This window comes from Boleophthalmus pectinirostris, unplaced genomic scaffold (genome assembly GCF_026225935.1).
Source record: "Boleophthalmus pectinirostris isolate CB_2022bp ecotype Guang Dong unplaced genomic scaffold, ASM2622593v1 HiC_scaffold_1, whole genome shotgun sequence".
NCBI lineage: Eukaryota > Metazoa > Chordata > Actinopteri > Gobiiformes > Gobiidae > Boleophthalmus > Boleophthalmus pectinirostris.
In genome coordinates, this window is record NW_026570970.1 from 27,143,275 (window position 1) to 27,170,679 (window position 27,405).

Sequence of the window (27,405 nt, forward strand, 5' to 3'; positions counted from 1 at the left end):
TTTCTACACTTTTAAATGCTCAAATTTAGGTTTTTTTTTGTTGTTGTTTTTTTTTTTTTGTTTATAGTATGAATCTAATAAATAAATAAATAAATAATGTTGCCGAGTAATATATTATGCTGTTTTGGCATACACAGTTCTTGAATTCATATTTGACAAGCTATTTTTTATCATTTGGTATCATACATGCTACTGTATTTCCTCATTATACTGTATAACAGTGTAACACAGAAGAGCATTCACATAACATACCCCTTCTGTGGATGTACAGCAATGGCTCGAGGCTGGTCTAGCCCTTCTGAAATCACCACTGAACGATAGGCTCCATTCAAACGAGAAATCTCAATCAGGTTAAAGCCATGGTCGGTCCAGTAAAGGTTCCCTGAAAAGCAATTCAAGTTATTTATTTGAATGAGGACATGGTGTACTGTGAAATTCCTATCATTAAGAGCACTTTAGTTAATATGGTGCACAACGGTACTCACAATTTTCATTACTTATTCTTCGGTCATAGGGTTAAAGTATGAAGTAGTTATAATGTACTAACCAGCTATCCAGTCCACTGCGATGCCCTCTACTCTGCTGATGCCTGTGGTGATAATGTCTTCTCTCCAGGTTTGATCTCGTTTGGATCGGGAGATTCGGTTCAAGCCCATGTCTGTCCAGTAAACGGTGTCATTCCCTATAAAAGAAAAACAATGTGTGTATTTAAGAATAAGAGGTGATTAAATGCTAAATTATATATTCTCTTCAATATACAGAAATAAAAAATGTGTTATTGAGATGGCTGATAATATTATGATGAATAAAATACACAATGTACAAAGAAGGTGGATAACTGTCTGCTTCAGTGTTGAGAGGGATTTGAGCTTTGACAGTAAAAGCTATATATTGATACAAAAGAAAAACAATACTTCATAAACAAATAAAAATATGCATATAATATAATAAGAAGACTGGTCACATTGTTATAGAGCACTTTTCCACATTCAGGCCAATCAAAGAGCTTTACATCAAGAAACCACTCACCCATTCACACACACATTCATACACCAGTGTACACAGACACTGAGGGCGAGGTGGGTTAAGTGTCTTGCCCAAGGACACAAAGATAGCTTTCTTCTGTGGGAGCTGGAATCGCATTGCCAACCTGTGGGTCAGTGAATCTCACCGCTCTACCAATAATGTTTATGTCAAGAGCAGGATTCAACCAACCTTCATATCATTGGAAAAACAAGAAATATTTAGTTTTTTACCCTCACGACAGGATTGTTCTATAAAATCAGTACTTTACCACAAAACAGTGAAATTATTTTTTTATGGTACATTTTCTCTAAGCCAAACCAGTTTGTACTTTCTACATTGAATGTTGGTTCATTTGACCATAGAGTAGTTTTGTTGGTGTCATTTGCTCCGGAAAGCAACACTGCACATTTAAGTACGAGCGAAAACGCCATGATAAACTACACTGCCACAACATGGCCTGAAACAAAGCAGCCAGTGAAACCACATTTGACTATAGCATGGCCCATTTCACCAAATGTGTGCGCAGCTATAAAGTATGATGGTAAAAATACCCCAACCCTCCATCCACGGCTCTTTGTTGACACAGATTGCTGGAAGGGGAAGGCAAATGTCGGCCAAATTTTACAGGCCAGTATATTACTCGGTGCAAAACAAGATGTGAGTAAAACTATTATGAACCCTTTCTGTTTTTACAACCCCATTACGACGGCATATGAAACAGGCTCTGAATTATTTTCTCACGCCACACAAAGAGTAAATCTGAGCTCATATCAGTCAGGCCTGGTGAGATGGGGGAGGACGGTTGTATGCAAATGTGGCAATAATTCTACTCAGAGAGCCAATGCAATGGTTTCAACTGGATGTTTTTCTCTATATGGATTTCTGGACAATATAAACAGTCTCCGGTGCAGTAATACAACCATCTACCTAATATGCAGCCATTTACAATCTACAAAACACACTTTTGGCAGAAATGTTATGTTAGTTAAGTCTTAGTTATGCTATATGGCAAGATTTTTCTGTAATTATATTCAATTTCAAATTGTGTCTTATTAAAACAAATGAACATGGCATAAATGGGTCTTATATTATGTAAAATTGACTCTTAACTTTAGGTCATGATGTTGTTACCTCATCAAAAAAATACCTAGAGTTGTGTTTTGTTTCATTCACACATCTTTGAGTAATGCTGCATGTTAAGTCCGTCTACATCTCCAAAGCTCAAAATGCTCTGTTCCACCTTGTGATGTCTTGAAGTGGTAGTTTTCAAATTAACAGCTACCTTTTACCATTAGTTCAATAGAGATTAGCAATTCTGGAAGAATTCAGATGATTCTAGTGAAAGTGCATAGGGTTTGGAGCACTTCTGTTGTGTTTTCAGTTTGAGAGAATAAAACAAAACACAACTCCAGGTATGTTTGTGATTACAACATTAGATAACCTAGATCAGACAATAGATGGAGGCTGATCAGTGCTGACTATTTGATACTATTCAGCCTTGATTAGCTTGAAATTGTGTTAAGCAATTGCATACCAAAATACATACATATACCAAAATATGTATTTACACTAGATCCTTATTTACATATTAATATGACCTAAAGTGAATATATAAAGTTAAGTGTATTTTGAAGATGTGCTCAAATCCACACTACAAACAGGTGCTATGATGTACTGCTTATCTGCACCACTCACTCATTCATTAATCATATTCGTTGGTGTGAACAGTTTACCTACAAGATTTCACACGGGTGCGTTGCTAACACCACTGAGCTAGCATGTCAAGTCCAGTCTGTATGGTCTCATGTTTCTTAGCACTTTTCTTGTCGGCGGTGGCTTCACACACTGTTAGCACGCAGCATACATGTGACAGAAGTCAGCTGGGGGCCTTTCATCTGCTCCTCTCTTAGGCAGCCATTTTAAATCCATGTAAATGATATGCGTGATCCGGAAACTTCAGTAATACCATCACTCGCTCACCTGCTTAAAGTAATAAAGACAATATAATGAGCTTGGCTGTTTTGCGTCTTTGGATAAATTTAGCTCGACTTTGGCCTGATTTCTCTTGTTGAAAAAGCTGCCGTATCTAGATTAAAGGTGATTTAAGGAGTCGCTCATAGCAGGTTCTGTTGATAGTAGGATAACATACAGATTTTGTATAATCTCTTGTATAATGAGTGTATTAAACATGCACGTGTGATGCTGAACAGCGCTCGATGCATATGTAAGTAGTTCACGAGTTACACGCGTGTAGAATGCAAGGTGAGAGAGAAAATTTGAGCACAGATTACAGACAAGCTCAAACGAGGATCATAACATTACATTTTTACTTTGGTCAATTTAATACTGTAACATATTCCTGCTAAATAAGTAATTATGTTGTGCTTAAGTTTAGGTTTCACAGTCCATTGCAATGTACTTAGTGAGGTCTACATATAGTGTAGTCTAAAATAAAGTGTTATCTAAATAGCATAAATATCAACACACTTAAATTGATGTTTATTTTAAATTTTTTGATTTTTATTGATTTCTACATTCCATATGATTAATTTATATTTAACTGTACTTCAGTGCACTCAAGAAATTGGCTAATCTTTTCAGTCAATGTTCAGTCAATTTTAAATTTACACATTCCCCATTGTTTTGAAGTATATAAGATAGGGATGGGCATTCGATTAAATTTTCTTAATCAATCATCAGGAGAATTAACGATCGATTTTCGATTAATCTTTAACGTTTTTTTATATTAAAATGATCATCATTATTATTACTATTACTCATCTGCATAAATAAACTCAACTTTACAACATATAAACCATAACCACTATAAAGTCACATCAGCCCGTTTGAGATTATAATGTTTAATGCAGCTTTGCCCAAGTCTTACAGAAATGAAACTTAAAACCACATGGTTTATTTGCATAAACTAAGCAAAGAAAAAAACAGCTCTTGTGTGCTGATGTGGTCAGCTTCTGTCGGACTAAAGGACACGACTCAGTGGAATATAGGTGTTCCTTCTGTGACAGAGGGATGTTGCTGCTAATGGTGTGTCTGTTCTTTGTGTATGTCGTGTTGGAGATGGTTAATGTTTTTAGAGATCGTACATGTGCAGGGTTAGCTCTTTATTTTGCAGTAACCGGGGCACTGCGTATACATGCACCATGACGAAAACCAGGACACTGATGTGCATGTAAACACACTCACTGAGTGGCACAGTGATCTCCAAGGAGGTGACAGAGACAAAACGTGGGACTGCGAGGACGCAACTCCAGTGTTTGCGCTGTCAGGCGCAGCCTTGTCTCCTTTCGCTACACTACACACAGCAACCTAGATTTGGTTTATCGATTAATCGACTAATCATGCCCATCCCTAATATAAGATCATAGTAGCATTGTTTGAAGAAAGTCCTAGAACTTAATTTTTTTTTTTTTTTTCTGCTTTCCTTTATAGAAATCTTGTATTGTTTTTTTAGCATTAATTTATCTTTGAGCAAATGTGCATTAATCTATTTGGAATTATTGTCAAGTTTCAAGAAAATGTGGCCTCTTACGGGTTGAATATTCAAATCCCTCTCTACACTATTTATTTTTGAATTGTACTGTCTCTAAAGTACATTTTCATATGATTCTTAAATCCATATTTATATTCTACTGTTGATTGTTGTTGTAATTTGCACTGAAATCTCATCATTGTGAGACTAATATAGGTTCTCTAATCCATCTAATTTTATCTCTGTATGTAATCCAAATTTTACAAAGAGGGTATTGCATCTGGTTTTAGTTAGACATGTCTGATAAACCGTACTGTATAACTATTCTGTTATACAAATCATCAAACAATACCTTAAAAGGCTCAATAATCCACCTAATGCTACTATTTTACACAATATATGCTAGGCTACTATAGGTTTTATATCCTTATATCTTCAGAGCTAGATTTCTTTCTTAACCATTTTCATTATCATGCTTAGTCGGCACTATTATTTATACATGAGACAGTGCCACACTATAGACTATACTCGTAGCATTTGCCCTTGTTATAAATCTATCATTTTTATCACAGAAAGTGCAGCAAGTGAGAAGAGGGAGAATATCTACAATCAGGGGAGAGAAAGTGACAGCCAAAGCCACTGGGTACACACTTTTGTATTGGATGTTACATTGCTTTCATTTGATACAACAACCAGGGAATTGCTTTGTGTAAGGATGGTCGCAAGAGCTTGAGACAAATTTCTTTCTTTTAATGCTATTCCTGCAGTCTTTTTTGTAATGCAAACTTATTACTCTTTCATGTAGGCTGCACTCCACATGCCCACCAACCATTATTCAAAAGGTTAGAGCCCAGAAGAACAATCATTTTTCTTGTTCCTCTCTGTTTTAAAATACGAAGGAGTGCTGCGGGGAACAGAACCACGGAACAAAATCACACATGTCTAATAGTAGCCTGACTGGTGACTGAAATCGGATTTTAACCGCGTTATATATTAAGAGTTTCCAAATAGCATCCTCTCGACCCACATAAACGCAGCCAATCTATTTTATTGATAATTCCGCCGTTGTGTGAGTGTTTTGGCAGTCCAATGAAATGAGAAAGAGAATAACAGTATAAAAGGTGTTTGTTATTGAGGAAACTTTTCATCTGTTTTATATGAACTTTGGCCTCTTGTTTTTACTGAACGGGAAGCATTGATTTTGTCTGTCAATTTCCCACCAGTAGTAGAACCAACTATAAGAGAAAACATGTATTTTCTTAGATTGTAATTGTTTTGTACAAAATTAACGGGCAGAAGATGTGTGGTTGACAACAAAATCAGTACAGTACACAATAAATAGTACTGGTCTTGATATTTTCAGATATAACATACATGTTTTTTGGAATATTACAGTATTTAAATGCATGTATGTAACTTTTTCAATGGGAGATTAGCCTTTAGCTGCCTCCATGGAGATTTTACTGGTTTACAAAATGGTATTTAACTATTATTTTCGCATTCATTCAACTATAGGTGTTTTATTGCTCAAAGATGCCTTGAAAAAACTACTGAAAAAAAAAAAATATATATTATTATGAGCAGAATCAATACTATACATAGTGCACCTTAAAGTGGCTGTGTGATTAACTGGTGTAGGGTGACCAGACGTCCCTATTTACCCAGGACAATCCCAGTTTTGAGCCCTGTGTCCCCTGTCCCAGCAGATTTATCCAAAACCATTAATTTGTCCCAGTTTTATACAGACATGTCCCAAGTTTCCCGATATTTGACCAGTCTGATACTCACCAACAGTAAAGGGGCAATATACTATTATTATCATTTGTTTAGCTTAAACAAAAAAAACTAAACAAAAAAACAACAGAAGTCCATCAGAATATATATAATGACCAACAAGTGAGTCAAGAATGGACAATGTTGTGCGCTTTTTTTTACAGTTGTATTTATACCAACCATCCCATCCCAGGTATGTCCCAGTTTTGAAAAATCTGGTCACCCTAAATTGGGTATTGTCTATGGGTCTCACACTATCAGAAACACAACTACCAGTAATATCATACAAGGAATATGGCTGATTATTCAAATGGGAAAACTCCACATTAGCCGTCTCCTGTGTGTTCTTTGTACCTGCATGAAAGTCCACTCCCACAGCAAACAAAGTCCCTGTGATGGGCATGAGGGCCTCGCTGTGGTCGTCCGGGTCCAGAGCTATCCCTCTGATTCCCTCATGGATCGAATACATCAAAAAGGAATCCACACCTGCAGAAACCATTTTCAAACCATTTCAGTCTCAGATATTCAAATGGTGGCTCCGGCTGTTTATTAGCTGCAGGACCCCTACCTTCACAAGACATGCGGTCGCTGCGCAGGTTGTACCCCACAGTGCACGAGCAGCTTCGGCTGTTCTCTGAAGTGGGGAAGCATAGCTGTGAGCATCCACCATTGTTTACCTGGCATGGGTTCCTTCCTGAATTTTAAGAAGAGAAAAAATGGAAGATTGAGTATCGGTGGGCTTTCATCTGTATAAGCGTGATAGTTGGTAGGCAAATTTGCTTGTGAAGTTTATTCATCATACAAAAAGAATACTGAACACTCACAACTTCGTTTATGTTATTTATTTTGTATGATCACTTTTCAAGTCACTATAAGTTGCTTTACAACTGGGTACATTATTCATTCACCCCTGAGTCTTTGCTGCAATTCTTCACCCACAGCTTCCCTTTGCAAACACCATCAAACACATTCACACTTGTACTTCAAAGTGCCAGTGTGGATTAAGTGTCTTGCCCAAAAGCACAGCAGCAAATGTGATGCATATTTAATCAAGCTGAACAAATTGAATGCCATGCTGAGTTGTAAGCCCTCCAGAAAGTTGTATAAGGCAGTGTATAAGGCAATATCTTGTAAAGTGAATGTAGTTATTTACTGTATCCCAGGGCACACTTCACCAGTCTTGCCTATGTATGCATGTGAATGAGTTATTGGTGGTGGTCAGAGGGGCCCATGGCGTAGATTGAGTATTGGTGGGCTTTCCCACCGTCTAGCCCACAGTCTAGCCCAGGGCAGCTGTGGCTACAGAAGAAGTTTATCAGCAACAACTGTAGGGGGTAAATAAATAATGCACTCTTAATTGTCATTATCATTTTAATATACTGCGACACTTTGAGAACACATCAGATCTCAGTGTGAAGATATATATATATATATATATATATATATATATATATATATATATATATATATATATATATATATATATATAAGCTGGATGTCTATACAAATACGAAACAAAATGCCACCTCATTTAATGGAAATAACATTTATAGACACCTTGAAAATCAAAGTTAAATAATGATGTGGCAGGCTATATTGACAAAATTTAATTTCTGCCATTCAAAATACAATTTTGTGTGCCCCCATGTGCTTGTATGCATGTTTGACAATGGCATGCTCCTAATGAGACAACGGATGTTTGTCTTGGGGGATGTCCTTCCAGATCTGTTTAAGGGCATCTCCTGTAGATTCTCAGGAGGCAGCATTGCATTCTCCTTGTCTTCTCCAGACTCTTTTATGTCTATCACAGGTGCTCAGGGTGAACCCAAGGTGAAAGCACAGGGCACCAGTGGCAGACTTGCCAATTCTGGTGTAATTTAGCAAATGCCAATATCCATTGGCTGGGTAGTGAGCACAGGGCCCACTACAGGGTGTGGTGCTCTCAAGCCACGCTCATGAAGTCAAATTTGGGCACAGACATTCACACCAGCACCCTGCTGGAGGTCATTCTGTAGGGCATGGGCAGTGCTGTTTCTGTTCACACAAGGGAGCAGATATGGGTCCTGCTGACAGGTTGAGGGCCTTCTACGGCCCTGTCCAGCTCTCCCAGAGTAACAAACTGCCTGTCTCCTAAAATCTCCTCCATGTTCTGGAGATTGTGCTAGGAGACACATTAAATGTCCTGGCAACAGCATGTGCCATCCTGGAGAAGTTGGACAATCTGTGCAATTTCTGTAGGGTTAAGGAATGGCCTCATACTCCCAGTAGTGATATAATCACTTTAGCCAAAGCCTGCACTAGTCTAGTAGAAAATCAGCCAACAAAGACCAAAACTAGAGAGAAGAGAGAGAGAAGAGATCTGACATGTTTCCAATTTGCTCTTTTAATTTTTTTGAGCAATGTATATTAACCCATTGTATTGTTATATAATTGATTACTTTAAATCAAAATGCTGACAATAAAGTGCTTATTAACAGTACCACAGTAGACTACGTTAGCGCTGTTGCCATAGCAATTGAAATGAATAAAAGTTAAAGCGTGCTTATGAATATCCTCATTAAAGAGTACAACAGGTTAGACTACTTACTAATTTCACTAAAACTTAATTAACATTTTATTTATAGTTTTACAAAAAATCTTGCTTACTTAAAAAAAAAAAAAAAAAAAAAAAAAAAAAATATATATATATATATATATATATATATATATATATATATATATATATATATATTTTTTTTTTTTTTTTTTTTTGTAAACTCTAAACTGCACAATAGTTACGATTAGACTAATACAAATAAATAGCAATACTAAAAAATAATATTTAAACAGCCATAAAATGGCCTTCCTTAAATTGTCCCTGCTTTTTGGATGTAATGTTTGGTGTTGAGGATACTCAGCTACTTTCTACTCAACTATTTATTTATTTATGTATTTTTTTACAAACTGTCACTTGATAAATATTTACTTTCCCATGAAACCAAGTAAAAGGTAGCCGGATGCACTTACCCTTCTGTCCCTCGCGGTCGTACACTTTCATGTGCACCACTCCGCTGGTCTTGTTGCGGAGGACCACCGGGTTTCGTCCGTCCCTCTTGGTCACCGTTCCCAGTTGAGCTGATTCATCGTCGGCCCACCACAGTTTTCCTCCTGCAAAACAAACACGTATCACCAACACTGAGTCACATCGATTTTCTCATCCAAGAGATGCTCAGAGAGTGGAGCACTGTTTACAGAGCTATAGGCTGTGTACACGTGATGCCATAACTGCCTAATGCTGGGTCTCAGCTGGCATCACAACATTTTATAGGTCAATAATATTTAACCAAAGACCCAAAACCCTACCCACAATCACATCTCAGCTGCTGAACTGGATAGTACCTGGAGAACTAAAGAAAAGAGTGAGTGGAGAGGAGAGGCAGGGTCTGGACATGTGAGGAACAGTGCGAAATGTGTGTGAAATTGCAGTGGTCAAAAATGGAAGATTTCTGTTGTAATTCAGAGTCTTGTCAATAAAAGAAATGACCAGGTTCAACATTTATGAATTTACCTTTTGGATACTCCCTGGTAAAATACAATGAAATCAATAGTAAAAACTGGCTCTTGTTTCCTATTTGGCAGAATATCACCGTCACGTTTTATAATCTCCAATCACCAATAAAACTGAGCTGGAGAGGAGCTAAGAAATCTATGACAAGATTTACTATTTGTGTCCTGGCGATTGTTCAATATCTCCGTCTCTATCAAAGTTCAACATCTTCTCTGCCAACACTTATCAAACAGTCAGTCAACAATTATTTATTATCAACTCAAACAAATGTTTATGTTTGTCATATTTGAATTGGTCTATGCCATCCTACTATTGGCCTATACCTCTTACAATCCTCAAAATCTAGAACATGAAAACCTCTAGCGCAAATGGCTTTGTCCAGCTTTGTGAGTCATCATAGATTGAAGCTACTATTGGAAACTTTCGAAATAATTAAAGTTAGTGAGTGCTACTAAATTGAGATATTTTTTAATAGAAAACAAAACAGAAAACATTAGATTTTTTTGGAATTGATTTCAGCCTCACAAATAAGTTTTACACCTGACCACAAAATAAAAAGCAAAGTAATTTCCACTATTGATTTTAAACATTTTACTTCGACAAGTCCACCCTAGCCACTACACTTAATGCTGCCCTCATCTGGTCATTTTTCTTATGTAATGCACATACTATATCTACGCTGAAGCCAGACTTTGCACTTACCATTTATAGATAAAAGTGACCTTCTGTGAACCCATTACTGAATATAAAAGCACTTTTATAACTGGGGCGAAAGCTGTGACATCCTCTTTATCATACATTACTTTTAGAGGATATTAGAACATTAGGAACTTATTAATTCAAGTCTGGAAAGTTTGAAAAATAAAATGCATGATGCTAATATTACAATAAAACGTTAATTTGTTTGTCTAGCAGAAAACGCACAACTGTAGACTGAACCACCGTCAACCTTTTTCCTATTGGACCATAAATGTGAAGGCAAAATGAATCCCTTCATACTGATTTAAGATTATTGCTGCTATAAAAATCCTATTACTGAAACAATCATCACAAATATTATCTTTTCATTTCTTTTCACTTTACATTCGTAATGCCTCAATTATGGCTTCTTAAGACTATATTTAAGTTTTATCTCGTAAATGATAGCAGAGAGAGATAACATGCAAAATTTGGCAATATTAGTTGACCCACTTTAAAGACACTGGCCAGAAAGTAATAATCAAAAATCCAGGCTAAGATCTCCATAGTAGGACTCAAACTGTAAAATAATTCCCAAATAATGATTGTACCCCATTTTAGGTAACAGCACAAACTAAAGAAATATTGAGTCTTTCTTTTTTTTCCTTAGTTTAATTTTACTTTTCTCTCGTCAAACTACAAAAACAATGACTTTGAAACGTGTTTAGCTCAGTTTCTCAGTACCTTTTGTACAGAGCCTGAGTAGGAGAGTGGACTGACCCCGGCCCACACCTGTTTTCTCCAGCACAGTTTTGCCTGCAGGACCCTCTGTTTCACATTGTCTCCCTCATCTACATAATACACTAAGGAAACTTTTAAATATACAATGCCGCAAGTTATAACGCAATGAAATCAAGACAGACACTGCATAATACCTCAACCCCAACCAGCGACACTTATTTCCATGTCTTCTGGCCATAATACCTTAGCTTCCATTTATTGCCTGGAGACTGATCCTAACTTTAATCATAATTACTACTAGCCTAAGCATGACCTATTCTCCAACCTTAACCTAAATACTTTAATTTAATAATACATGACAGATTTAACACTGAAAGATTTAACTCTAGTACCTATAGTAGTCAATTTCCTTGTCATTGCCCATGAAATTAAACTGCACATAAAAGCATAACGGTATTGATACTTTGCAGCAGATCAACATTCCCCCGGGGTGTAATGCTAGCTATAGGCACTGCTCCGTCTGAGGCTTTGTTAAACTTTAATTTGAGTTTTGTTTTAACACAATTGGATTAGAAGCTAGTTGGAGCTAGAACAGGTGAGATGATTTGTGCTGTTAAACAAGTCTCTTACACATATAATTACAGTCACAAACAGCTAGCACAACAGTTTTGCAGTTAGTCACTCTCACCTTTTTGTTAAAAATCAAACACCTAAACAGAAACATGAAAGCTCAAATTAATCACAGGTTCCTGAAAACGTGTTTAAATCAGTTATTTATATATTTAATTAGTTTTCAGATTATCTAAAAACATTTTTGAGCAGTGTTTGCAAATGCGTGCATTGTGTAACTGATGAAGATTCGGCTGTACACATACATGTAGAACACCCCCAGCATGATGTCACCACAAAGTATCAAAATACCCCATCACCCATGGCCCAACATACATTCTTTCATACACATTAAAATATAAATATTGTACTTTCAGTATAATGTTAGTTAGGAATTAATTGCACTAAAAAGGATCATACCATTAGTACAATTTATGAATGCAGATTAGATTGAATAAGTGGTGGAAAAATGGGAAGTAATTACTTATGCCTAATGTCTTTTGAAAAATACAACAAATTGCCAACAGCTAATTGTGGAATTAGACAGGCTTAGTTTCAAAAGTCTGTATGTATCACTATTTACATCGTTAAATAGTGCAATATTTTAAGACTTTTTGTTTATTAATTCATTTTCTATGTGAGTAACAGTGTACCACTTAACATGTTTGGGGCAAGATTGAGGCTTCTCTTTTCGTATGGATGTGGTGCTTATTATATTGTTAGGAAAATAGCTTGGGCTAAGCAAAGCAAAAATGAACAGCTAAGGTAATTGAATTGTCTAAAGTAGAATAAGAATGAGTAGTTGGGCAAGCCATTTGCAGATAATAGAGCAAAATACAACTTTTTTTTATTTTTTTTTTATTTTGACTTATAAAACAACCTCTTATGCTGCAGAAAATCATCCTAAATTTCTTATCTGAGTTTGAAAGCATTTGAGCTAAAATATTCAATTAATGGCGCTATCGATTTGAGTCCAGGATCCTCGGGTCTGGCTCAGGCCAATATGTGGCCTTTTCATGTCATCAGTTCCATTTCCAAAGGTTGTTTTTGACTTATTCCCACATGCATGCTCCCAGACAGGACCAATTCCCACTTTCACGAATAGCCCCGAGCTCTCTATGTCACCCTTTAAGACAATGTAAAACTCATTTCCACAAAACCACAAGCATTCCCCAGAGTCAAAATGACAGCGGACGAACCGTTTACAAAGGTTTTGATACCCGGGGGCATGCTAACCTAGATTAGTTTAGCGCACGGTGTTAATTTGAAGCCTAAGGAGAGCGGGCTAGTGGTGTGATTTCTGGGCTAGTGCCACATCATATTCAATTTCCACTTGAACTGCTGCTTTGATTCAGCGCGAGTCAAGCCTGATGGATCACCCACACCTCCTAAATAGAAGCTTTCACCTTTTCCCAAAGCCAATCCAATTACTGCAACACCGCCGCAGGTCCCAAGTAGATCCAGCCATGTGTCCCCAACAGTGCCGTCATAATTAGAGCGTTTTTTCTCAAGACTGCATGACGACAATTCAAACGCCGCAACAAAGAGGAGGAAAAAAAGGATAAAAGTGGACAAATTGTTTCTTTTTAACACAATGCGCCGTGTTCATCAAAGAACATGCCATCTCAATCGATTTCAATCATTTCACTTTCCAAAACTGACAGTCAATTGTGGAGGATTTTTGATGAACATTTAGAGCTGTGCACTGTTGAGAGCAATTTTATGAACACAGTCTTGTGAAAGCTACATAGAGGTTCAATTAAATCTAAGCTTGAATGCCTCTTTTACTACTTTTCTCCTCAAGGTCAAAGAAGAAAATACACAAAATGTCCACCTAGATACAACCCATTCATTTGGACAAGTACATTTTTTTGATACAGTTTTTTATCTTCAAATCTAAATCAGAACTAGAGTATATGAGGTATTTTAAAGGAGGAATCGATATTATATGTGTCTGCTTTTATTACACTTTACAGCACACCAATAGCAGTAACTATAATAATATATTTGCACCCTTGTACATCATGTCTACCTACTTCTTACTACATTAAGTAGGATTAATAATAATATCATGAAATAAATTAGACCGACAGATAAATATGTCTTTTTTCTATTATTAAATGGACTGTCAGTTACTATAAAAATTCCATATTTTACCATATAATTACTGTTATGTAAAATACAGTTTTTATTTGGTAAGAATGCAGTGCTACGGCAAAATACACATTTTTGCCCCACACATCTCATATCTGCTAACATCCATCCATCCATTTTATGTCACTTGATCGTCTGCATCTATTTGTGTCTCCCTAACTAAAATTAAGGTAATTTCCTTGCAGGTACGTTGCTTTTGTATACATGTGTTTACTATGCATTTATTACAGATTTGTGAATATTATATTCAACAAACAAGAGATGGACAGTAATCTTTGTGATTTTAAGTAGACACTGATAAAATAGCATTAAGGTGAAATGATATCCTTGGTTTGCAACTGTTGCAACAGTATCACCAAGAACAACTAGCATGGTAACAGCATACTTCCTGATTCTTTGACAGTTAAATGCTTTATATTCTGATGCACTGACAAACTGTACAGTGGTCTTATTTTTACCCAATGAGCTGCTTTAAATATATTTGCAGTGGGCCAGGAAAATGCGTGCTCAGCAAAAAACATTGGTGCAGCCACTTACTATAAAAAAAAATAAAATGAAAAATGAAATATTTTTACAGTTTAAATAACAGTAATGACAATAGTGGTCGCGTTTTCTGCAGCGAGCACACACTTAATATCCTGTAACGCTCTTCTCAGCTGTTTTGAGCATTAGTCGGGCTTACTTCTCTGAGTATAGGCCTGGACCCCTGCTGTGAAGCATCTACACGTCCTGATGAAACTGAGACGAGCCTGGTTTGTACCTAATCCCACTTTTCCTCTAACCTTCATCACTTCAAACACACCAACAAATCGATCCAACTATCAGCGCAGCACAAGACACTACATTGTTAGACAAATGCTCGCTCAGGCAGACTGCTTCAAACTGCACATAAAAGCCTAGACGCATTCTCCACTTTACCAACAAACTCCATATACCGCTATGAGGACACAAAGCTCTCAGGTGAATACAGTAGTTTGAAAGAAAGGGTATTTCAATGAAAGGTTGTCGGCACGTTTCACCATGGAAACCATACAGTTGTGAAATACAGGCTTATAATGGTTCACTCAACAAAAGAGATCAGTTATATTGGAATAATCACTTTCAAATTTGTGTGAAATGGAATTCATTTATTTTATTATTTGGCACTTAGAATTGATTAACCATATTCCCAAAGTAGCAATAGTGATAGTAGTAATGTAATTATCATGGTAAATCAGAAAACAGTAGACAGGGATTTTGCAGACTGTTTCATGATAACAAGACTATATTTCAAATTCCCATGCAATTAATATGATACTTAGACTTGGAAATAAACTTGTAGTTCAGGGGTAAATGCTCTTCACAAAAATATAGAAAAAAAAAGCAAAAACAAAAACCAAAAATGTATAATAGATGTTTTGATCCCATTAGTGAAATTCAGATGTGTTCACACAGGTCACTATACAACACACCAAAACTGTGACTAAATCCCAAATTAAACCAACATTGAACCAGGTCAACCAAGTCTCCATCAGGACTAAACTGGGCTCAAACCAGGATCAAACTAGGACAAGTGTGAGCGCACCCCTGATGACACAAGTCTACACTCCCAACTCCTTTTTACCTCAGAAAAACTTGATAAATGGTGTAGACAGAATGAAACTTTTAATGGTCTGAAACTTTGGTTATTACTATGACTTTATCTTGGTCACAAACTTGCTGTATAGACATTGAACATTGAAATCTTGTTAAGGACCAGAGCTGCCTTTAGTCTCATATTGGAGAGATTAAACGTGTCCTCGATGCTCTGTGTTCCTCAGTTCCTCTCAGTTTTAAATCACTGATCTGAGTCCAAAGTAACTAAATTTCAATTAAAGTAACACTTTCAATGTATTCCTAGCAACATTTTTACATTAAGATTGTCACAGTCTAGAAAAATACTGTGATTTTAATGTTTAATGGCAAAGATTGAAAGCCACATGCCCTACCAAGTCACCCTTACCCAAACTTTAGACTTGCAAGCAGCTGATATTAAAAAGTATACGACACATTTAATGATAGACACACAGACATATTTCACTGTTATAGGTAATACACAAATCTTCTCTTGTACCCAGCAACATCAGCTGGAATTGTGTATTTACAGATACTTCTATGAACAAGTATTATATATTTTGATCATCTCTTATAACAGCCATATCCTACTTTCCTACTATTACTTTTAGTCCTACTTGTCCACTCGTCTCTGCACTTTCAGACTGCAAACACGCCATATAAAAGCAACAGTAAATATTTCCGATCTTACCATATAGTGCATAGAGCTGCTCATTTCATCATTCAACAATTTCCTGCATATAACCAAATGTCATTAATTGTGATGGATGGTATTGCGCAGGAATCATTTCACTGTTTTGCTGTACGTGCTACTACTCGGAAAGGAGATCATTATTCTGCGTCACTTCGGGTTCCATCTCTCATTTTCTGAAACATAATAATAAAGTCTCTATCTCTGGGAAGAACAAAGAAAATCACCTATAGTCAAATCTGCATAGCGTGGCATGTTTAAAATATGAACACAAACGCATGGGTTTTAGAAGTGGCTGCCTGCTAAAGAAACACTTACAGGAGTGTCTGTCAAATGCTTTTCTCCATGGAGATGTTAATGCTTTGTCTGGAATGTTTCACAGTATCGTATTCAACCTTTCTCTCATCATGGAGACCAAACCAGACCAAGTTATAGGTTGATCTGTGGAAAGGTGACCCACTCACAATCAGAATGCATTTTTTTCTGTGTATTTTTGAGCTATAAAACCACCTGTAATTGAATAAATTCCAGGTAGAGCTGTTTAATATCACACTGTGAAAAATTCCAGGTTGAGCATTGCCTTATCCATAGAAACAAGCAGGTGATGGACCCCCAACCAAAAAGTTGTATAGTTCAAAGTATAAAAAGTATTGTGCCAACTAATTACAAATGTGTTAAAAGTAAAAAATAAAAATATTTTTAATAATAAGGGTACTTGTTCTGCTTCAAAACAAACAAAACTACTCATTGAATCCACAATGGCTTTTCAAAAAGAAGAGTTCTACAAAAACAGGTTTGTAGTTTAACTTTGGAGAGTAGATAAATACTCATCAAGAGGGGGTATTTTACTTCCATGGGGTATCAAATGCTAACACATAATATACCATGTTACCTTTTACTGTTTTGAAAATGCTACATGCACTGAAAACAACATAGTTAATAATTAACACATAACATGTATTAACATTTTAATAAGTTTCATTTCAATTTTGATGGTGAGTCTCCCTTTCCTTAGCTCTCCATGCTAAGTTACTTCCCCTTCAGAGTGAAATCACATTACAATCTGCATACACCTCGCTAAAGTAAATGCTGTGTACAATTTTGTATCATGTTTTTTTTTTTTTTAATATATGGAAAATACAAAATATTTATATAAAAGTAAAGCATGCTAAGCTAAGTATGAAGGTTCAAAAGTAAGTGAGAAGAGTTCAATTAGGGTTTGAGAGAGATTGCTAAATTACTGAAACACGCATTGGCTGACATCTAAAACCTCTTAAGGCATATTTTTGATAAGGGAACATTATAACATGGTACAAAGCTTAAAAAAAAATCTTTTTTGCTCAATACCCCCTTTAAATAAGCACGATTTAGGCAAAAAACCCAAATAATGTAATTGTAATATGAACAAAATACTATATGAGCTATTTGAACATATCTTTCTTTTAATCAAGTAACCCTACAGCACTTTTGCATTCTAACAATGTAATTAAACCTCTCCACATTTTCTCTCAAAACAAAAGCCTTGAACTGATTAATGACATGCTCCAGCAGCCTAAAGTATCACCCTGACAAACAATTTCAATTTTAATTTCTTTTCTGTATAAAATCAAAATTACACTTTAGTTGAAACACACACATACACCAACAGCCTGAGCCAAAGCCCCATGTTCATTATGTGTGGAGGTTTCTCATTAGCGCTTTTGGCTGAGACACAATGCCATTTCCATAGCTCTCTGGGAAGTGTCCCAATTGTCAGGACCAAAACAGTGTGGAATGAGACAATTGATCATTTCAGATCTGTAAAGAATTGAATTTATTTATTTTTTTGTCTGGGTACGTTGGTATCTTTAAAAGTCAAATAAGGTTAAAGGATTTACCAAAACAACACTACAAAACCTATTTCTAATGAATATGTTGGATTGCCTTTATGTACAACTATTAAACAATTAATAGCCAACTTCACCATATTTCAAATACTGAACAGGCCAAGTTGAGGACATTAATTTAAAGGTGCACTGTGTAACTTTTCCGACATAGGGTCTGCCACCTGCTTGTCTCCGTTAATGTTTTGCCAGGACTAAAACACAATCTGCTTTTCTCAACTATCAGAGGCCAGAGCTGAGGTTTGCAATCATGGTGAAGCTAACAATAACTAGCATGCAAACCGGGCATGCTTTATAATTTCATGAAGATTGCACACAGGAGACTTATTTTGACCTCAAGAGCTATCTATATACTGGGACAAGACAAATTTTGCTCAGATTCATGAAAAAAATCAACTACAGCCCTTTAAAGCACAACTCTGTAATAGTTTAATGCTACAAATTCTCATTTAGCTTTGATCATGAATAAATGAAATCCACCATTTAGGCCAGTGTTAGTGTGACCGCTGTAATCTTCAACACAGAAGCACAATCGAGCAGATTTCTCTGCTTCAGTAAAACCTCCTTCAAAATGAAATCTTAAATTGCTCCCCTGCTTTTGAGGCTTTGTGATTTCCCGGCCCTTTCTGATGAGTTATTGACAGTGCTGCTTTTCATCATAATAAAATATCTTGTACTGGTCTACACTAAGGATAAACATTAGCATCATGCTCAACTAGCTTCAGTTCTATGTACAGTATAAAATTTATATCAAGCATTTTATGTAACAAAGGCTAATTTCATTGGCCCTCGCCAGTAACGAAGTTAATGGGGTGTGTGCAAAAAGATTAAAGTCCCCGGGGTTTGGTCCAAATGAGCTCAGATTTGACATGTCACATCTACAGACATAAGTATAATATTTATCAGCAGGTTTTGAGATATTCCTTACAGTTTGCCTGTAGCACGCCGGCGAAAAACACCTTAATTTCCTGTTTATTTGGTGGCCTGTCACGGCCACAGGCATTAGCCTAGAGAGCTCAAATTCAAATCACAATTGTGTGATCCAGGCCTGAATGTAATGAAATATGAAATCTAATAAAAGTGAACACTATAGCGCCACCTAGCATAGACATGAAATGTCAACATTATCAGATCTGTACCAAATTTGGGGATTCAATTTTATGCTTAATTACAAGCAAAAAAAGTCTATTAAGGACATGGGGTATTTTCCACTATTGGTCAGCGGGGGGCGCAAAGACTTCCCTGAAAAATAGTTTAAAAATGATTACATACACAGGCTTAGTCTGATTGTGCTGAAATTTGAATCACTAATGCATGATTTTGCTCTGATTATAATACAATATAAAGTATATGAAAAGTGTACACTATAGCGCCCCCTACCATAGACATTAATGTCAACATTATCAGACTTCTACCAAATTCAGGGATTAAATTCTATGCATGATTGTGAGCAAAAAGTAGATTACGGATATTGAGACTCCTCGGAAACATTTAATGGTGCATTATGTAATTTTTGTAGTGGACGAACTGTCGTTCCGGGCGGCTGTCAGGAAGAGAGAGTGGGGAGGCAGGGCGGTTGTAAGTCCCCAGTGGTTGCGTTGGAGGGGCATGCGCACCGGAGCGAGGGCTGTCATCGCCGCGAGCAGCTTTAATTTAAGTTAGTTTTTTTTTTTTTCCAATTAGGAGAGACTCAAATATACATTGAGTAATAATGTTTAATGGAGCTTTGTGCACATTTGTTTATGTTTAACAGAAACAAAACTTAAAGCCACATAGCTAATTTGCATAAACTATAAGCACTGAAAAAACAGCTCGCTCCTTGTGTGCTGACGCGGTTCAGCTTCTGTCAGACTAACTCTGTAAGGCTCCTGACTACCGTTGCCGTAATGCTCCGACAATCCATCAAGCGGTGAGAAGCTTACCAAAATCATACTAAAATATTTCAGATCGAAGTCAGTAAGCAGAACCAGGATTAATAAGACACACCATCAATTTTTGAAAAAATTTAAGGATTTTCAGTGCACCTTATTGTCCGAAAAATATGGTATAAAGAGTTAAGGGCTGGAGAGTATTGGCAAAAAATACAATTCTCTCAAACCATGAGCTAAAACATCTATTTTTGGAGATTCACGATTGTTTATTTTTGTTCTATTTTAAAATTTAAAATTTCCTTTTTTTTTTTTTTTTTTTTTTTTTTTTTTTTTTTACAGTTTTCCTATTGAGCAAATAATATGGGAGAAATAAACATGTTTCACGTAATAATAACAACAACCTAAACGTTGTTGAGGGTTCAAGACCTGTTTAATATGATATACTGAATGTCTCTCACAGCTCTCTAACTGAACTGTAAAAAAAAACTCCCTATAGCAGAACATAAATATAAGAATACACAAAACAGAAATAATTGTAGCTACAAAATTGAGCAAGAAAGTTACTGGCATATTATAGAACAATAGAAATTCCAGAAACTGTGAATGTTGGTTATCCTGCTTGCAGTGACTGTTACATTGTTTGATTTTCTAACTTTTAATGGTTTAAACAACAATTTTGTGAAACCCTGTGAGCCGCTGCTGTTACAACTTCGGGCTCTACAAAGTGAATTGATTTGGACACTGTACCTTTAACTACTGACCACAACAACCACCGCTACTGTACACAGGAAAGTGAAACTGAACCTTGTGTCTTGTTCAGATTTCTTGGTGGCCCTAAGTGACCCTATAGGCAATGATGGATGGTGTGACATACCAGATCCAGCAGTGATAGAGAAAAAATAAACACTTAATGAACATCCTCCACTCCTTCCATTACAAACGTGCGGCAAAAATCAATCATCAATCACCCCTGCCCTGTGTTTTAATTATCCGAGGCCCCTGCGAGCACTTCACACAACACATTCTATTTTTTTTTCAAGGACTAAATATGGCTTCATTCTCCAGGCCACTCAACTGGTTAAACACATAATCCTGGTACACTTGTGGGCTAATCCGCAGAGGCAATCAGATGTACTTGTGACAAGCCTCTGCTCTCCATCAGCACTCAGCCATCATGGACACAACACGGCCATGCCAATAAATTATACTGTTCAGAATAGGGGTGGGAATAGGGCTCAAAAATTCTATCTACATAAGTTAAATGACTTGTTTACTTGTTGTGAGAGCTTTCCTTGCATATTTGTTTAGTTAGAAGGTCAAGAAGATTTTGTGACTGATATCTATTTTGCATGATATAGGTCCAGGCAAACGTTACAGGCCCATTATACTAATTCAGGCTGTTTAATCTTTCATCTTTTTGATATATAGCGCATCACTTACGCTACTTCTACCACTTGGTAAATTACAAGGTCTAAAAAAAAATACAGGTGTGGGTTGTGTTGAAAAGTTGCGATTGGTGCCATGGCAATTGAACATGCAAAAGAAAATACTGATTTAAATATGTTTTAAAAGTCTTACAAATGGTGCCAATAAAGGACTGGCACATCTCTAAATAATACATAGTGATACAGCGTTTAATGAAGTTGTTTCATAGTTCTTATTACTTAAGTGTATATGAGTCTCACAATGTTTTTCACACTTTCAAACAACATGGCAGCCAAATACTGAATTAATTATGTTAAGCCTTGAACTTTTTAAAATTAAACTTAAACACGCAGGCTATAGATACTTTGCAGTGGCATCATGCTTGGGGTGTTCTACATGTATCTCCACTGATGGAATGTTCATCATTTACTTTGGAGACTCAATGCACATATTAGGAAACACAGGCAAAAAGTTTTTAAGATGGTCTGAAAACTCAAGAAAAAATTTAAAATGTATTTGAACAGCACATTCAGGAGCCTGTGATCAATACGAGCATTAATGGACCTGTTTAGAGGTTTGATTTTCAACAAAAATGAGAAAGTGACTAACCAAAACTGAAAAGCCAAACTAACCAAACTAACTAACCAAAACTAATGCTCGCTAGCTTGTGAATGTAATTTTAAGTGTGAGAGGCTTGTTTAACAGCACAAATCATCTTACCTGTTCTAGTTCCAATCAAGCCAGCCCTTTATGGTCAGATTGTGTTAAATTAAAACTCAGATTAAGGCTATGTCCACAACGCTCCTGGACTTTTTCTTTTACAGGCTGAAAAAAAAAATTTGTCCCTACATGTGTCGGATCAACCAATATTCACATCCAAACGACAACGGAGCACGCATTGAAAACGATGTAATACATGTGCCACACCTGTATGTGGCACTGTTAACAATGATAATAATATTTAATAATAATGCATATCTCATCACAGTTTTTTTATTACTTTAAGGTAATTTAGCCTATTTTAGATGTATCCCAGAAATATAGCCCTTTTGTTTTGTTCGTTTGTAGCCATAAGATTTGGATGAGAATTATTAGAATAACTTGGTCTCAAAATCCAACAGTTTAATTACTCGTGTGCAATCTTTGTTATTGATACGTGTGCGTATTCTGTTGTTAGCATTAGCGCTAGCAGCGTGTCTCAGTTGCTGGACAACAGGAGTGGCTCTGTTGGCTACACCTGTCCCATTTTGGCAATGCTCTTGCAGTCTGTGGAGGCTAGTTCAAGGGCGGCGGGTTCACAGCATATGGAGAACCCTGGCGATGACAAGGTTGCGACGTCATCGTTCCAAAAGCTGTGGTTTGCTTGTCCACATGACAACACAACGCCGGCATTCTTAGATTTCTCCACTCTGGAACCCGTTCTCAAAAAACTCAGTTTTCACCCACCCAAAACGTCAGCTCTGTGTGGACAAATGACCAAAACAAATACAAACTTCACCGTTTCAACCAAAAAATTTTGTCATGTGGACAGGCCCTAAGTCTAACTTGAGTAACAAAGCTTCTAACAGAGCAGTGCTTCCCATTAGCTTCACTCCCCTAAGGAATGTTGATGACATCAGCTGCAAAGTATAGTACAGTTACAAACAGCAAAATGTGACAAAAATCCAATAAACTCCAATAAAACTAAAACAAAAGTACAGGTCAGACAAAGCACTACATAGAGCTCCATTCTCCAGGCCACTTCACAAGCTAATTTTCCAACACTTGTGCGCTAATTCTCGACAGCATTCAGAACAAGCCCTTCTGACCAGCCCGTCCCCCTCCTCCCTCCACCTCTCCTCCACCTCTCCTCCACTTCTCATCCACCTCTCATCCCTCACTCACCCATCACGGCCAGAGCGCTGCCACGAGCTAACTCCCTCTTCATGGACTCGAGCACTTCAAGGCCGCCTCCGTCCAGATTGCACCTGTTGATAGTGCCGTTGGCCGAGCTGATCCAGTACAGCTTGTTGGCAGCAAAGTCAATGGACAGACCTGAGAGGAGCAGAGCAAAGGAGAGCAGATAGAGTGAGACACAGGACTCAATTTTAGTTTGGATTGATTTGGGCTGAGGGGTAAACATTGGACGCATTATCAACCATCAACTTGAAAAAAAAAAAAAAAGTTAAAGGTATTGACATATTGCTTAACTTTGTTTCTCCTCTGCACATCATCTCCACAAGTTTATTTTTATTTTTTATTTACTCATTTTAAACTGTTTGCACTGGTCCAAACACAATCCTCACTTTTTAAAAATACATTCCTTGCATCCTAATTATTCACTGGCAATAAGTTTATAGCTGCATTTCACATTTCAGAGGTCACACAGGAGTTCGGGCATCACACCGCTGCCGCAACAACTAGCATGCTAACAGTGCACCAGTGTAAATTCCTGGTTTGGAGACAATAAAAATGCAAAGTTTCATATTTTGTTGCATGTTTTGTCTCATTAATAAAGCTTGAATAAAAAGGATGCATTAGCAAATTAGTTGTGCTATTGTAGACGCCTTGAAAATGGTTTCAAATTGTCGTCATATAAATAAAAAAAAACTGTCAAGAGTGCATCAGTGAGTGTGATCTACAGGCGCTCTACATGGATGTGGCCAGTAAGATCATTAAAAACAGATAGGTGGACTTGTTAACGTTATCAAAACAATGTCCTTTATTACAGCATGGATAGATAGTCAGATAGTCATCATATTCATTTGTTCTTTCACGTTCATCTTTTGGATAATGAAGCTCTCTTACAAAAATATTTCCAAAATATTGTTCTCCATTCATGACAAGAATCAAAGCTGCCAAGATCAGTCAACAGAAAATATTAGGCAAAGAAAAAAAGCTGAAACTAAATTAAACTAAATGCTGACAAATGCCATCAACAGCATTAAGTGACTCCCTACACTTAAAGCTGACACGTAAAGCTCTCACAGTCTGAATATAAATGTAAACACATCTCTCGTCACTTTAATGCCTTATTGATGAAATGCATAAAAAAGCATCCAAACACTGTCATTTACCACTGTGTAACTGCTGACAACATATGTTTGCTTATTTATTTGTCTACATGTATATTTAAGAGCCACATCTTTAGAGAACTCCAGCTGGAACAGAACCGGAATAAATGTCCTATCCCATGCCATGCTGACAAGACCTGCTTTTCAAAGATGTTTTTCCTTCTATTTTTAGTCAGCGTAAAAAAGTATTTCCTTGTCTACAACGCTATCAGCAAAAACACAAGCCACAAAATAAATCTCTCAAATAAGAACTAAATAAGTCAGAACCAAATTGGGACAGAACAAGTGTAACCCAGTTCTAAACCAAACTAAGAGGACTAAGAGGGTACTCTGTATTGTTAAGGCTTCATAATTTAAAGGTGCAATTTTTCTTTGCTTCTCTCATCGGTATTTTATTGTTTTGCCCAGAATGCTCACCACTATGATATGAAAGTTATTAATTTTTTCATTGCTAAAATAAATGCTTGACCTGGTTGTCTCCATGGGAATAAATCAATTACATCTCCATGGAGACAAGAAGAAAATTTACACAGAACCTAAAGCCAAATTTGAACTTGAACTCGAACTTCAAATTTATTTATGTTTCCTTTGTCATCGATATGTTGATGTCTTAACTGTATATTTTGTCATTCATTGTGATTTTTATTCACTATTTTCACTTTGGTGAAAGTTTACCAATTGATGTTGATTAATGGGCAAAAAATAAAGAAAGAAAATGAATACCTGTTATTGATTATAGTTCAAAAATTTAGCAATAATGAATCACAAAGTCCAAACTATATTTTTAATGGTGGACTTTTGGATGGCCCATGATCTGTTCGCATGTGCAGGATTTATGCCTGGCAGATTCACAGTCGAAGCGCGTCGTTAATTTAGTCTTGTCCCCAGGTCTAACCCATAATCATAAATGAAGCTTTTGAATTATGGCCATGCTACGCTACGCTATCTGAATCGCTGACAGTGGGTCTAGGAAGAAAGGAAAGAAAGGAAAGGGGAGTACAATAATGGCTCTGTTTGTGTGAGTGTGACCTTGGGCATGTGTGAAAATGACAGCTGAAGCAAAATGTGCATTGGTTTCACTAAATCAGATGCAATGGCTCAATTAGGAGGGATTATTATTATGATGGGGATGTCAGTGTCACTGGCAATCACACAAATGTTCGTCATTTGAACACGCAGAATATGGTCAATGCATGTGCACGGAATAGGAAGTCAAATAAAACAGTATTAGAAAATTGATGTTTCCGAGTCTTTGAACTGTATTGTAAACTGAGGATTAATTATAGAAGTAGAAGTAGTAGTAGTAGTAGTAGTAGTAGTATGCTAAACTGTATTCATATTTGTCAGATGATAGTTCCATACAATAATCTTCTGTCTTTAAATGCTTTTTACTAACAACAGTTAAATAATACCATCACTATTAAAAGTAATTTCACCTCAGTTTATGTCTAATGACAGAGAGGAAATGGAACTTTAGGCCAATTTTTGTTTCATTTGTTTCCTTTAGATATTAAAAATCTAAATTCTATTGATGGGCATTCAATTAAATTTTCATAATTGATCATCAGGAAAATTAACAATCAATATTAAATTAATCTTTTTTTTTTTTATTAAAAATATAATCATTATTATTACTATTACTAATCTGCATAAATAAACTCAACTTTACAACATATAAACCATAACCACTATAGAGCCACATCAGCCCATTTGAAATTACAATGTGTTTAATCCAGCTTTGCCACATTTGTTTACGTTTTACAGAAAGAAACTTAAAACCATATGGCTCATTTGCATAAACAGTAAGCCTCTTTCCTTGAGCGCTGATGCGGTCATCTTTTGTTGGACTAAGGGACACAACTCAGTGGAATATGTGTGTTGTTTCTGTCACAGAGGGACCTTGATGGTGCTGATAGTGAGTCGGTTCATGTTTTGAAAAATCATATGTGTGCAAGTTTAGTGCAGCTCTTTATGTTGCTGTAACCGGGATACTGCGTATACATGCACCATGACGAAACCGGGATACTGATGGGACTGTGAGGCCGCTGTCAGACGCAGCCTCGTCTCCTTACAGCAATCTATATTCAGTGTGTCAATTTAAAATGAGCATAATGGACGAAATTCTTAATGATAAATTATTGATTAGTCAACTAATCATGCCCATCCCTACTGTGTAATCCCTAAATCACCCAATTAAGATCCATAGCAAAAGAAAAAATCAATTCTAACAAACAGACAGAAAGTGTAAACAAGGAGGTGTGTTAGTTTCAGTGTAATTAGCATCTCCCTTCAGGCAGGTATAGGGCAGTGTCCACAAGCAATCTGATCAGAACTGATGAAGCTGCTTGGATAAGCTCCAAAAAGTTTTCACTGAAATAAATTTGGTCCAGTTGACAGAATTATTTTTTTTTTACCTCCTAATCACACTAAGCCCTATTTTACATATTTTCTCCTATGAAGTTTATTTCTGTATCTGATAAAAGAGCTGTTAAGATACAGTGTCCCTTATATAGTGATTTCTAACAAATACCAAAAGCAATGAAAATGTATATTCACTCTCTTTCTTTGTCCCTCACAAATAGAGATTGCACTGAATGTTGTCTGACTCTGTTAGCTTCAAAAATAGCTTCTCAGAATATACCATCGCACACAATCGCAGCACATGCATATATGTGACCATGTCGTCCTTGTCTATTGTGTTGTGTGATAATCCAGCAGTGACAAAGGGAGAGATGATTGAGGGTTGGAGCGAGGCTGTGCAGTTGTCGAGTTGTTCAAATGTGCCAATCAAGTGTTGTGGAGTGGACGCAGCCTGCAGCCTGGAGCAGATGGAGGTGGGAGACGCAGCGTGCACACAGCCCACACTACGGC

General features: G+C 36.6%; 1 protein-coding gene across 1 annotated transcript in view; it reads right to left on the reverse strand.

The window, feature by feature from the left end:
• The window catches only part of lrp1bb (low density lipoprotein receptor-related protein 1Bb), a 378,766-nt gene that overhangs the window by 136,215 nt on the left and 215,146 nt on the right, over window positions 1-27,405 (reverse strand). The window contains exons 31-36 of the mRNA XM_055149901.1: window positions 23,366-23,515; window positions 9,296-9,436; window positions 6,858-6,983; window positions 6,644-6,775; window positions 548-682; window positions 253-382 (exon numbers count right to left, since the gene is read on the reverse strand). Coding sequence (XP_055005876.1) covers window positions 253-382; window positions 548-682; window positions 6,644-6,775; window positions 6,858-6,983; window positions 9,296-9,436; window positions 23,366-23,515 — 814 coding nt within the window. The remainder of the gene's footprint in view (window positions 1-252; window positions 383-547; window positions 683-6,643; window positions 6,776-6,857; window positions 6,984-9,295; window positions 9,437-23,365; window positions 23,516-27,405) is intronic.